The 13458-nt window shown below is 44.3% G+C and overlaps 1 protein-coding gene across 4 annotated transcripts in view; it reads right to left on the bottom strand.

The window, feature by feature from the left end:
* Positions 1-13458, bottom strand: part of ripor3 (RIPOR family member 3) — a 63428-nt gene that overhangs the window by 37616 nt on the left and 12354 nt on the right. For 3 of the 4 annotated variants that reach the window (XM_039015238.1, XM_039015262.1, XM_039015253.1), the window contains exon 2: positions 7104-7215. In XM_039015238.1, coding sequence (XP_038871166.1) covers positions 7104-7201 — 98 coding nt within the window. In that variant the 5' untranslated portion in view covers positions 7202-7215. The remainder of the gene's footprint in view (positions 1-7103; positions 7216-13458) is intronic. The other variant, XM_039015246.1, reaches the window with a different exon arrangement.

Here is a 13458-nt window from a genome sequence, read left to right as displayed (position 1 = left end):
GGCTCCTGACTGACGGACGGCTCTAATGGCTCGGGACAGACGGGCGGCTCTAATGGCTCGTGGCAGACGGATGGCTCAGAAGGCGCTGGGCAGACGGATGGCTCAGAAGGCGCTGGGCAGACGGATGGCTCAGATGGCACTGGGCAGACGGATGGCTCAGACGGAGCTGGGCAGACAGGCAGTGCAGAAGGCGTTGGGCAGACGGCCGACTCTGACCCGCTGAGGCGCACAGTAGGCCTGGTGCGTGGTGCCGGAACTAGTGGTACCGGACTGGAGACACGCACCTCAAGGCTAGTGCGGGGAGCAGGAACAGGGCACACTGGACTCTCGATGCGCACTATAGGCCTGGTGCGTGGTATCGGAACTGGAGGTACCGGGCTGAGGGCACGCACCTCAGGGCGAGTGCGGGGAGAAGGAACAGTGCGTACAGGGCTCTGGAGACGCACAGGAGGCTTGCTGCGTGGTGCCGAAACTGGAGGCACTGAGCTTGAGACACGCACCACAGGAAGAGTGCGTGGAGGAGGAACAGGACTCTGGAGACGCACTGGAAGCCTGGTGCGTGGTGTAGGCACTGGTGGTACTGAGCTGGGGCGGGAAGGTGGCGCCGGATATACCGGACCGTGCAGGCGTACTGGCTCCCTTGAGCACTGAGCCTGCCCAACCTTACCTGGTTGCATGCTCCCCGTAGCCCGTCCAGTGCGGGGAGGTGGAATAACCCGCACTGGGCTGTGTTGGCGAACCGGGGACACCATGCGTAAGGCTGGTGCCATGTACACCGGCCCGAGGAGACGTACTGGAGGCCAGATATGTTGAGCCGGCTTCATGGCACTTGGCTCAATGCTCACTCTAGCCCGGCTAGTGCGGGGAGGTGGAATAACCCGCACCGGGCTATGAACACGTACAGGAGACACCATGCGCTCTACTGCGTAACACGGTGTCTGCCCGTACTCTCGCTCTCCACGGTAAGCCCGGGAAGTTGGCGCAGGTCTCCTACCTGACTTCGCCACACTACCCTTTAGCCCCCCCCCAAGAAATTTTTGGGTTGTACTTGCGGGCTTCCAGCCTTGCTTCCGTGCTGCCTCCTCATATCATCGCCTCTCCGCTTTAGATGCCTCCAGCTCCGCCTTGGGACGGCGACACTCCTCTGGCTCTGCCCAGGGTCCTTCTCCGTCCAGAATCTCTTCCCATGTCCAATCCTCCTTGACCCACTGCTGCTGTCGTTGCTGTCCGTTAACCCGCTGCTTGATCTGGGTTTGGTGGGTGATTCTGTAACGTTCGTCTGGTGGTGTATGAACGGACCAAGGCGCAGTGGGTGATGAATACATAACTGAATTTATTTACAAGACGAAACACTGACAAAACACTAGAACAAACTACAAAACAATAAACGAAGGCAACAGACCTGAAACAAACGAACTTACATATAGACGAAGGACGCAAGAACAGGAACAGACTACCTAAAACGAACGAACAAACGAAACAGTCCCATGTGGATTACACAGACACAGGAACAATCACCCACCAACAAACAGTGAGAACAACCTACCTTAATATGACTCTCAATCAGAGGAAACGTCAAACACCTGCCTCTAATTGAGAGCCATACCAGGCAACCCAAAACCAACATAGAAACAGAAAACATAGACTGCCCACCCAAAACTCACGCCCTGACCAATAAACACATACCAAACAACAGAAAACAGGTCAGGAACGTGACACAGATTTGAATAGCAGGGAAGAGGACCAAGATGTCGTATGGTGCATTCGAAAAGTATTCAGATCCCTTGACTTTTTCCACATTTGTTACATTACAGCCTTACTCTAAAATTGATTAAATAAAACAAAATCCTCATCAATCTACACACAATACACCACAATGAAAAAGTGAAAGCAGGTTTTTTGAAATTTTAACAAAAAACGAACTGAAATACCTTATATACATAAGTATTCAGAACCTTTGCTATGAGACTCGAGATTGAGCTCAGGTGCATCCTGTTTCCATGTATCATCCTTGAAATGTCCACCTGTGGTAAAATGATTGGATATGATTTGGAAAGGCACACACCTGTCTATATAAGGTCCCACAGTGCAGGTCAGAGCAAAAACCAAGCCATTGGGTTGAAGGAATTCTCTGTAGAGCTCCGAGACAGCACAGTGGCCTCCATAATTCTTAAATGGAAGAAGTTTGGAACCACCAAGACTCTTCTTAGAACTGGCCGCCCCGCAATCGGGGGAGAAGGGCCTTGGTCAAGGAGGTGACCAAGAACCCGATGGTCACTCTGACAGAGCTCCAGAGTTCTTCTTTGGAGATGGGAGAATCTTCCAGAGTACAACCATCTCTGCATCATTCCGCCAATCAGGCCTTTATGGTAGAGTGGCCAGACGGAAGCCACACCTCATTAAAGGGCACATGACAGCCAACTTGGAGTTTGCCAAAAGGCACTTAAAGACTCTCAAACCGTGAGAAACAAGATTCTATGGTCTGATGAAACCAAGATTGAACTCGTTGGCCTGAATGCCAAGCGTTACGTCTGGAGGAAAAACCTGGCACCATCCCTACGGTGAAGCATGGGGGTGGCAGCATCATGCGGTGGGGAAGTTTTTCAGCAGGAGGGACTGAGAGACTAGTCAGGATCGAGGGAAAGAGGAATGGCGCAAAAACAGAAAAATCCTTGATGAAAACCTGCCCCAGAGCGCTCAGGACCTCAGAGTGGGGCGAAAGTTTACCTTCCAACAGGACAACAACCCTAAGCACACAGCCAAGACAACGCAGGAGTGGAATCGGGACAAGTCTCTGAATGTCCTTGAGTGGCCCAGCCAGAGCCCAGACTTGAACCTGATCTAACATCTCTGGAGAGACCTGAAAATAGCTGTGCAGCGGCGCTCCCCATCCAGCCTGACAGAGCTTGAGAAGTGGTACGTGCACATGTATTCACCCCCTTTGCTATGAAGCCCCTAAATAAGATCTGTCACAACCAATTACCTTCAGAAGTCACATAATTAGTTAAATCAAGTCCACCTATGTGCAATTTAAGTGCCACATGATCTGTCACATGATCTCAGTATACATGTATGTACCTGTTCTGAAAGGCCCCAGAGTCTGCAACACCACTAAGCATGGTGCACCACCAAGCAAGCGTCACCATGAAGACCTCGCCAAACAAGTCAGGGACAAAGTTGTGGAGAAGTACAGATCAGGGTTGGGTTATAAAAAAATATCCGAAACTTTGAACATCCCACGGAGCACCAGTAAATCCATTATTAAAAAATTTAAAGAATATGGCATCACAAAAAACCTGCCAAGAGAGTGCCGCACACCAAAACTCACGTACCAGGCAAAGAGGGCATTAATCAGAGAGGCAACAAAGAGACCAAAGATAACCCTGAAGGAGCTGCAAAGCTCCACAGCAGAGATCGGAGTATCTGTCCATAGGACCACTTTAAGCCGTAGACTCCACAGAGCTGGGCTTTATGGAAGGGTGGCCAGAAAGAGCCATTGCTTAAAGAAAAAAATAAGATAACACGTTTGCTGTTTACCAAAAGGCATGTGGGAGACTCCCCAAACATATGGAAGAAGTTACTCTGGTCAGATGAGACTAAAATCGATTTTTATGGCCATCAAGGAAAATGCTATTTCTGGCGCAAACCCAACACCTCTCATCACCCTGAGAACACCATCCACCATCCACACCATCGAAGTTTTTCATCGGCAGGGACTGGGAAATTGTTCAGAATTGAAGGAATGATGGATGGCGCTAAATACAGGGAAATTCTTGAGGGAAACCTGTTTCAGTCTTCCAGAGATTTGAGACTGGGACGGAGGTTCACCTTCCAGCAGGACAATGACCCTAAGAATACTGCTAAAGCAGCACTCGAGTGGTTTAAGGGGAAACATTTAAATGTATTGGAATGGCCTAGTCAAAGCCCAGACCTCAATCCAATTCTCAATCGAATCTGTGGTATGTCTTAAAGATTGTTGTACACCAACAGAACCCATCCAACTTGAAGGAGCTGGAGAAGTTTTGCGTTGAGGAATGGGCAAAAATTCCAGTGGCTAGATGTGCCAAGCTTATAGAGACATACCCCAAGAGACTTTCAGCTGTAATTGCTGCAAAAGGTGGCTCTACAAAGTATTGACTTTTGGGGGGGGGGGGGGGGGGGGTGAATAGTTACACATGCTCAAGTTTTCAGTTTTCTTGTCTTATTTCTTGTTTGTTTCACAATAAAAAATATTTTGCATCTTAAAAGTGGTAGACATGTTGTGTAAACCAAATGATACAAACCTAAAAAAAAATCTATTTCAATTCCAAGTTGTAAGGCAATAAAATAGGAAAAATGCCAAAGGGCGTGAATACTTTCGCAGGCCACTGTATGTCACCATGAAAGCTTTATAATAACAACGTATGAGGACCACTGTCAAGTGCTGTTCACGCTTAGCACAATAAACTTAGTAACTTTGATCACATCATTGCTTTCTGTATCAGAAAGTAGGCCTTGCCCTCTTTGAAGTCTCGTAGATTGATGCATTGCACTCTTTTTGTTTATAAAGCCATCTTGACTTGCATAAACTTCTGCCATACCTTACTTCATTGTTACAGACGTACGAGCTGCCAGACTCGGTCTCAAGGATGGCTAACTCTGAAGATCCCTTCGATATCCACTGAGTTAGGTTAATCTGATTTTATTTTTTTTGCAATTGGAAGCGCTGGTGCCTCTGGGGCAATTCAGATGGCTGAATGAATGCCTTTTTACTGAAGAATGTGTTTGTTTTATATGATTGTGTTTTGCATTTTGTGTATTTTGATGTGTATATTGATGTGTATAGAGTGTATTGATGTGTATGTTTGATACAGGGCTCATCTGTAAAAGAGACCTTGGTCTCAGCATGACTCCCTGTCAAAATAAAGGTTAAATAAATCAAATAAATAGCCTCAGTTTTCCTCTGTCCCTCTCTGCTTTGAGGCAGGAAATGCATTCCAGTGTGTTGCTCCTGGGTTCTTAAGATGACATCACGTCCCCCTTTGCTAACCCATCAGAATTGCAGAAGCGTTTTAGTGCAAAAAAAAGTGTGACAGTTGGTAGAGCATGGTGCTTTCAATGCCAGGAGGTTTGATTCCTACTAGGGCCACCAACACAAAGTATGCACTCACTACTGTAAGTCACTTGAGCGCGCTGGATACAGTATTTCAGAAACAGCCGCTCTCCTGGGCTTTTCACTCATGACAGTGTCTAGGGTTTACCAAGAATGGTGCGACAAACAAGAAACATCCCGTCAGCGGCAGTCCTGTGGGCAAAAACAGCTCGTTCATGAGAGAGGTCGAAGAAGAATGGCAAAAATCATGCAAGCTAAAAGGCGAGCGACCAACAGACAAATAACGGTGCAGTACAACAGTGGTGTACAGAACGTCATCTCAGAACGCACAACTCGTCGATCCTTATTATGGATGGGCTATTGTAGCAGACGACCGCACTCCACTCATATCAAATAAAACAAGAAGAAGTGTATCCAGTGGGCACGTGCTCACCAACACTGGACAATTGAGGTGTGCCTGAAACATGACACCAAGTTCAGTTTACTTGAGGGGTCTGCGCAATCCCCAGACCTCAACTCAATAGAGCAACTTTGGGATGAGATGGAACGGGTTGCTGTCCCATATGCTACGTTTGTATTAGTGTTCAGTAAATATGACACTAAAATTGTTGAAAATCTCCCCTCTCCAACTTGCAGCTATGTCTTACACTCATGATATGATATACACAGCGCATAGCAAACTAAGGGCTTTGGGTTGGAATGAATATTCATTAAGGGTGTGTTCGTACATTCAATCTTGATTGCCAGAGTGTGCTCAGAGTGAGCTCTGGGCGTTCAAAAATTCAGAGCGTTGTCAGATTGTCCATTTGTAAATGCAGAGCGTTTCGCTCCCGGAGTGTTCAGAGCGCACTCTGGCAGAAGAGTAGGGTTGATCCGAACGTTCTGACCTCACAAAAGCAGTCAAGCACCCAAGCTAACTGGCTAACGTTGGCTAGCTTGCTAGGTACTTCCAGACACAAATGAGAGAACACCTCACTCTGACCATTTTTTTCACCCTAGCAGAGCTGGTTAGGCTGTTTTCATGTTATCCAGAGCGCTGGTGACTGTAACTGTGCTGCTGGCACAATTTAATTACCTTTTTTGCCGATGTTTACTGACACCGGCCATATACAACGGGTTTTGAGCATTTGTAAACTCATCAGTTATTCTGCGTTCTGGCACACTCAAACGAGAGTGCTCTGAAATCGAAGTAGATAGCCAGAGCGAATTTACATGCACCCTATGACTGTATTTTCTTCTGCTGGCTCACCTCTTGAGTTCTACTTGTCTCACTATTCGTTATTGATATTCGTTATTGATAACGTACTGTAAGTAAGTCAAGCATAAGTCAAGCATTGGAGTGATTCAGTCATAAAGTCCTTTTTATTTAACCTTTATTTACCTGTTGATTGTTTAACTGTTGTTGATTGTTGTCCTTGTGACTGAGTTGCTTAATGAAGTATTTATATCTGTCTATCTAGAATACAAGGTGGTTGATTGGCAGGCAAGACTGAGGTTGTGGGAGGAGGCTGACTGTCTCTTGTACTGGATAGTGATTGACTATCTCTAACACTGGTCAAGTGAAGTGATTGGCTCTCTTGCAGAGCAATATTTGTGCCTGAGGCAATCTGGGAAGCACTCTTTTCACGCCACTTGATACCAAAGTGACCTTTTCGTTACAGGTTAGATTAAGATTAGGAAAAGGGTTAGGGTTAGGGAAAATGCTCCCCTAACCTGCTACGAAAATCACTTTGTAATGAAGTGGCATGAAACGTGTGTGTCCCTGTCAGCAAAGACATCCATACACACTAATAAAGAGTGAATGTGTGGGGGTTGATAGGGTGATTATATGTACATGTATTTTAGACTGCAGGGAACAAGCTCCTGTTGAGCTGGTCAGGATTTTCATGGTTCCATAGCCATGGGTCTGATAGTTCAGTTGATTGGACCATGATGTGTGACCATGTTACACGTGACCATATTATATGATAGTTGTTTATCACCTTAGTGGTCGACTAAGGATGTCACTCACCGGCGGCGTCCACTCACGGGGCTGAACCTCGTGAAGGAGCAGCTCCTCTGGACCACGCACTCGTCCGCGGGACACTCAAACCGCAGCTTCACCGACATTGTCCACTGCCTGCCTGACACACACACACACACACACAATGTTGATTTTAGTTACTGTACATTCAGCCTACAGTGAACAGACTGAGGGCCTTAATCACTCAGGTTATTTTACAATTCCAGGTTTTCTAGGATCCCTCTTACAATGTTGGAATTTTGAAATGTAAACAAAGTTTAATTGTTTTGTTTCACAGTAAACATTGCTACATTGATAATGAAATCAAACACCCATACTCACAGCACCAGAATACTTTCTCTCTCTCTTCTAACCTTAAATGGTTTTGGCCAGAAAAGCTGGTTACTTGTATTGATGGCACTGGGCCCTGTATATTAGAAAGGACTTTTCTCCAATCCAGATAAACAGGATAGGAAGGATTTTTTCTACCACAACATAAAAAGAGTTTCACTCCTTCATCCCCTCATCCATCCTCCCCCCTCACACACCCTCTTGTGAAGCCAGAAAGACACATAGCGGTCATCATCAATATTTTTAAAATAATTTGACAGCCCTAGTTTTGTACTGTCTCCCCTCATATGTCTCAGTTTGTTGTCATCCACTTCATTTGTACATTCTTTAGTGTGAGATGGCTTTTTACTCTCTTCCATAGCCCGCCAGCATCTCACACACACACACACACACACACACACACACACACACACACACACACACACACACACACACACACACACACACACACACACACACACACACACACACACACACACACACACACACACACACACACACACACACACTCCCGCTTTGTCTCTGTGTAAGTTAGGCTCAGATCTAGGCGAGGGCCATGGAGAGATACTGAGATTGAGAACCCAGAACTTCTCATCCTCCCTCGGGTTGTAACTCATGCAATTTCCTGCCGGAGGTAGAAATTTGCACAGAACTAAGCAATAGTTTGGACAGGATTTTTTTGTTGTTGCTGTTACTCACTAATATAGGCAACTAAGTGAAACCAGACATATAAAATATCAACACTTTAAAAAACAGTATACAACTACTCAAATATATTGTAATTGTGCTTGAAGACAGCATATTCTCCGACAACCCTAGAAAATAATTAATTTTGACACAGAAGAAGTAAACATCTAAACATGTCTTGTTCCCCATCTCCAGTGTGGGTGGGAGCCTTGTACATGTTTATATCTACAACTAAACAGGATTTGCTTGAGAGGCCATAATGACCAATGCAGCCATTTGTATATCAACATCAAATAATTTCTGGATAACAATTAAGTACCTTACTTTGATTGTTTTCAATTAAAATGATCATAATGAAACCAAAATAGCTTCTTAGCAAAGAGCAATTTCACAAGCAAGAATTTTGCTAGGCCTGTCTGGGCGTGGTCTGAGTGGGGAGGGTAAAACTGAAAACTAGCTGTTATTGGCAGAAAAGTTAGGATCTCTCGTTCTTATTGGTCTATTAATTACCGCCTGGTAATGTCACCAGGCAGGCCAAAACTCCATCCCACCAAAACAGGCAGAAATGTCAGGAGGTCTTTTTAAACAGCTCTTACACTAAAAGGGCATTATCATTTTCACAGTATTATTCCAACCTCATAGTGTGGAAATATATAGAAAATCATGTTTTTGACTGCACTGGGCCTTCAATGTTTCTACTCAATGACGCAATGCAGGGTTATCCAGTTTAAGATAGTCCTTTCTGTTTTGCTATGGAGGTAGCACAAGATCAAAGAGACTCAAGGCAAAGGCAAAGAGGCAAATCAGCCTATTAGAATACTTTATGTCAGTTTGTGTCTAATGTGTCACTGGACATACTCTAGCCTAGCACATCTCTGCTGCAGTACTGATTTATTGTAATTGTGAAAGATTCTAAGGGAAGTAATGGTCAGAGTAACCAAGGGAAGTAATGGTCAGGGCATCGCGAGTGGCGCAGCGGTCTAAGGCATTGCATCGCAGTGCTTGAGGTGTCACTACAGACCCAGGTTTGATCCCAGGCTGTGTCACAGCTGGCCGTGACCGGGAGACCCATGAGGCGGCGCATCCTTGGCCGGCCAGGATGTCCTTGTCCCATCGTGCTCTAGCAACTGCTTGTGGTGGGCCGGGCGCCTGCAAGCTGACTTCAGTCGCCAGGCTGGCTGGCTTCCGGGTTAAGCGAGCAGTGCGGCTTGGCAGGGTTGTATTTTGGAGGCTGCGTGGCTCTCGACCTTCATCTCTCCTATGTCCGTACGGGAGTTGCAGCGATGGGACAAGAGCGTAACTACCAATAATAATAAAACATTTAAAAAATGGTCTAATATGCGAAACAACCATGCCAAGAGGTGAAGTAAAAGTGTAGGCTCGAATAGAGATCAAGACAGAGACTGACAAGAGGCAAATGTTACGTTCACACACTCTCCGAGAAAGACCTTTGGATCTCCTGAGGTAACTTCAGCGTCTGTGTATGTTTGGATCCTTCAGCTTTCAGTGTCAGATCTACACAACCACGAGAGAAAAAATTTACACAACAGGGGAGGGACTCAGCGAGATTAACTTAAAACAGTTTTTGGGGCACATCTGAAAACGGTTACATTCTCCCTATGAGAGATTTGTCTCCAACAGTGGACAAATAAACAGGGATGATTTGAGTGGGAAGGAGTTGACTTCATGAGAGCCATCATCACACATGTTCCAACACACGGCTTTAATAAACACATCTCCTATGCTCTCTGAGAATGTATGGCTCAGATGGTGTTTGGGGCGGCGTGTACCATTTCCATAATAATGTTAGCGCTGGTATATTTGTAGGAAGTGAAAAAGGATTAAGATGGCCAATGAAGTTACTGAAAGTCTTTTAATCTTGACACCGGGTTCACTTTGACTCGGATAGCCGTGTCTCTCCACATGACAACGCTGCAGTTACCAAGCCCGGGCCAACTGAAATATTAGCACAAAGAAAGGATCCAGTAACAAAAATGTCCTTGTGGAAACTAAAGAGACAATCTGGAGAATCACAACTCACAGTTCTTGTTTGCTTGTTTCTTTGCTATTTTCCACGAATTGCCCCAGATTCACTAGAATTATTCTCATATTTGACACAAAGTCAAAACATTATGTCAAGGCAGTGTTGAAACCTGTATTTTATGATTCGACTTAGTCGGTGTTGACTTTTACAAACCTGCATTGTTATTTAGTTGCCTGAATACCTCCCCTCATGATACAAAAAGGCGGCATAGTCTAGTAATTTAGTCCACATTCTAAAGTCATGTTCAAAATTATTGGCACCCTTGATAAGGATGAGCAAAAAAAGACTGCATAAAATAAATGCTACAAATACTGAGCTATATTGTATGCTCCAACCTTATATATATTATTTTATACTAATACAATTACTCAGCGAAAGAGATTTTGTTTAACAAGTCAATTGATTTTTTTTAAAATTATTGGCACCCCTGTTCTTCAATTCCTTTCAATACCTCACCTTGTGAGCATAAAGGCACTGAGCTGTTTCAAAAGATTGGAGAACACATTGGGAAGGATATAAGACCATTCCTCCATACAGAATCTTTCGTGATCCTTGATATCCTTCATTTGCACTCATGACCTGCCATCTTAAATTCAAACCACAGGTTTTCAATGGGCTTCAAGTCCGGAGATTGCGATGGCCATTGCAAAATGTTGATTTTGTGGCCAATTAACTATTTCTTTCAAACCAGGTTTTTTGGTTGTGTACACAGTTAAGCAGATGTTATACTGTAGCAGGTGCAGCGAAATGCTTACGTTACTAGCTCTTAACAATGCAGTAAAATGTCAAACAAGTACACAAATAATTCAAATGTTATTGTATATTGTTTTTTTTACTAGAAATCAAGAATGTTCCAATTAACAACCCAAATAGCACTGTAACAGTAATCAAAATGTAATCTATACATATTTACACCAGACAAATGTACACAAGATATACTTAGAATGATATGTACAGTAGTAGATATTTTAGAGTGACTTATGTCAAGAATCTAGTATATGTCAAAAATTGTTGTGGATTTTAATGTGTGCTTGGGGTTATTGTCTTGCTAGAAGATCCACTTGAGTTTCAGCCTTCTGGCCGAGACAACCAGGTTTTTGGCGGAAATGTCCTGGTACTGGGTAAAGTTGATGATGTCATTGACCTTAACAAGGGCCCCAGGACCAGTGGAAGCACCCTCCTTTTGAAGCTTCAAGTCTGTTATTCGAACTCAATCAGCATGACAGAGTGACCTCCAGCTTTGTCCTCGTCAACACTCACGCCTGTGTTAACGAGAGAATCACTGACATGATGTCAGCTGGTCCTTTTGTGGCAGGGCTGAAATGCAGTGGAAATGTTTTTGAGGGATTCAGTTAATTTGCATGGCAAAGAGGGACTTTGCAATTAATTGCAATTCATCTGATCACTCTTCATAACATTCTGGAGTATATGCAAATTGCCATCATACAAACTGAGGCAGCAGACTGTGAAAATGTATATTTGTGTCATTCTGAAAACTTTTGACCACGACTGTATATATAAAAAACATTCTTAAAAAGTTGACATCACTATAGAAAGAATTGGCGTTGTGTAAACCCTTTTAGTTTTCTTTGACTGATTGAGGATGTTGTCTATTGTAATGATGAGCATTCTTTTCAGTTAGCCGGATCTTTTGGCTCTGTTCACCTAAAAGAGCCGTTCATTTTTCTGCCAAACAGCTCTACGTTGAGTGATGTGTGGACCAGAATGAGGATCTCTCCGCACTACCTAATGAATGGCTATTTTACAGATGCGATCCGGTTCCTGACGTTCACCAAAAAGAGTAATTCAAAAAGAGCAGTTCATTCGCGAACAACCCATCACTAGTCTATTGCAGTGAGTGTTTCTCGTTGTTACTAAGTCACTGTTTTGGGAAGTGATGTTTCTCCTCTCTTCTCTGCATGTTGAGCATAGCTGTTCACTCAGGGGACTGTTACTCATCAATGCACTTTAACTCCAGCATGACCGTTCCCCAAGAGCCAGTCAGTTTCCTTTGGCTCTGAGCCACAGATGACGGGGCCTCGCAATGCATAATCTGATAATCATAATAGTATGTCTGTTTCTCTGCTCTCCTCGCAAAAAAACAAACAACGAGCCTCTCCTAAGGAGGCATTTGTAAAGTATAAACACTCTGGAACATTTGGACCTATATGGAAATAGAGCGTATGGAAGTTGTTGAGCCCAATTAAGTACATTGTGCAACGTATATTTAAGCAATAAGGCACGGGGGGGGTGTGGTATATGGCCAATATACCACGGCTAAGGGCTGTTCTTAGGCACGATGCATCCCGGAGTGCTATTATAAACTGGTTAACAATGTAATTAGAGCAGTAAAAACAAGTGTTTTGTCATACCCATGGTATACGGTCTCATATACCACGCCTGTCAGCCAATCAGCATTCAGGGCTGGAACCACCCAGTTTACAATATACAGTGTATCCCAAAAGCATTGTGTGGTCAATGCATTTTCCTCAGGGGAAAAAATGATGTTAAGAAGTCATGCTCACTCTGTTTGGGGCTCTCCTAAAGATTTACAGAAGTCTGGGAGAGGGGAATGACAGATTGTGAGTGAGTGAGTGAGTGAGTGAGTGAGTGAGTGAGTGAGTGAGTGAGTGAGTGAGTGAGTGAGTGAGTGAGTGAGTGAGTGAGTGAATAAGTGAGTGAATAAGTGAGTGAATAAGTGAGTGAATAAGTGAGTGAATAAGTGAGTGAATAAGTGAGTGAGTGAGAGAGAGAGAGAGAGTGTAAGAGAGAGCGAGATACATGTTTTCACTGACACTGAAAAGCTGTTTCACAGAGATGGAGGAATGGGGAGGTGAAGGGGTAGGGGCTACAGAGGGAAACCAAGAATCCCCAGAAAGCAGCATTTATTGAGCAGGGTGGAGGGTGGGGAGCGCACAAAATGTTCCACCTTTTTGTTTTGAGTTTTACTGACTGTACAAGAGGTAAGGAGACTATAAGCGTTTCTCCATATGCTGTGGTTGAGTAAAGAGACATGTGAATTGTTGTTTCCTAGGAGATAACAACCTGCAATTGTGTACGTAATTCATCCTCCAACCACAAGGGAGAGGAAAGCAACGGAGTGCATCGTTCAATTCTATCGGTGTATGGGTATGTATGCATATGCATTAATTTAGACTTAGAGAGTAAGGCTAAAAGAGACACAGTATCAAAAACAATCAGAACTCTTCCTCAACTTCGCTTCAACCAAATGTACAGTACCAGTCAAAAGTTTGGACACACCTACTCATTCAAGGGTTTTTC

Source organism: Salvelinus namaycush, chromosome 2, assembly GCF_016432855.1.
Source record: "Salvelinus namaycush isolate Seneca chromosome 2, SaNama_1.0, whole genome shotgun sequence".
Taxonomy (NCBI): Eukaryota; Metazoa; Chordata; class Actinopteri; order Salmoniformes; family Salmonidae; genus Salvelinus; species Salvelinus namaycush.
This window is presented reverse-complemented; position numbering and strand designations above follow the sequence as displayed.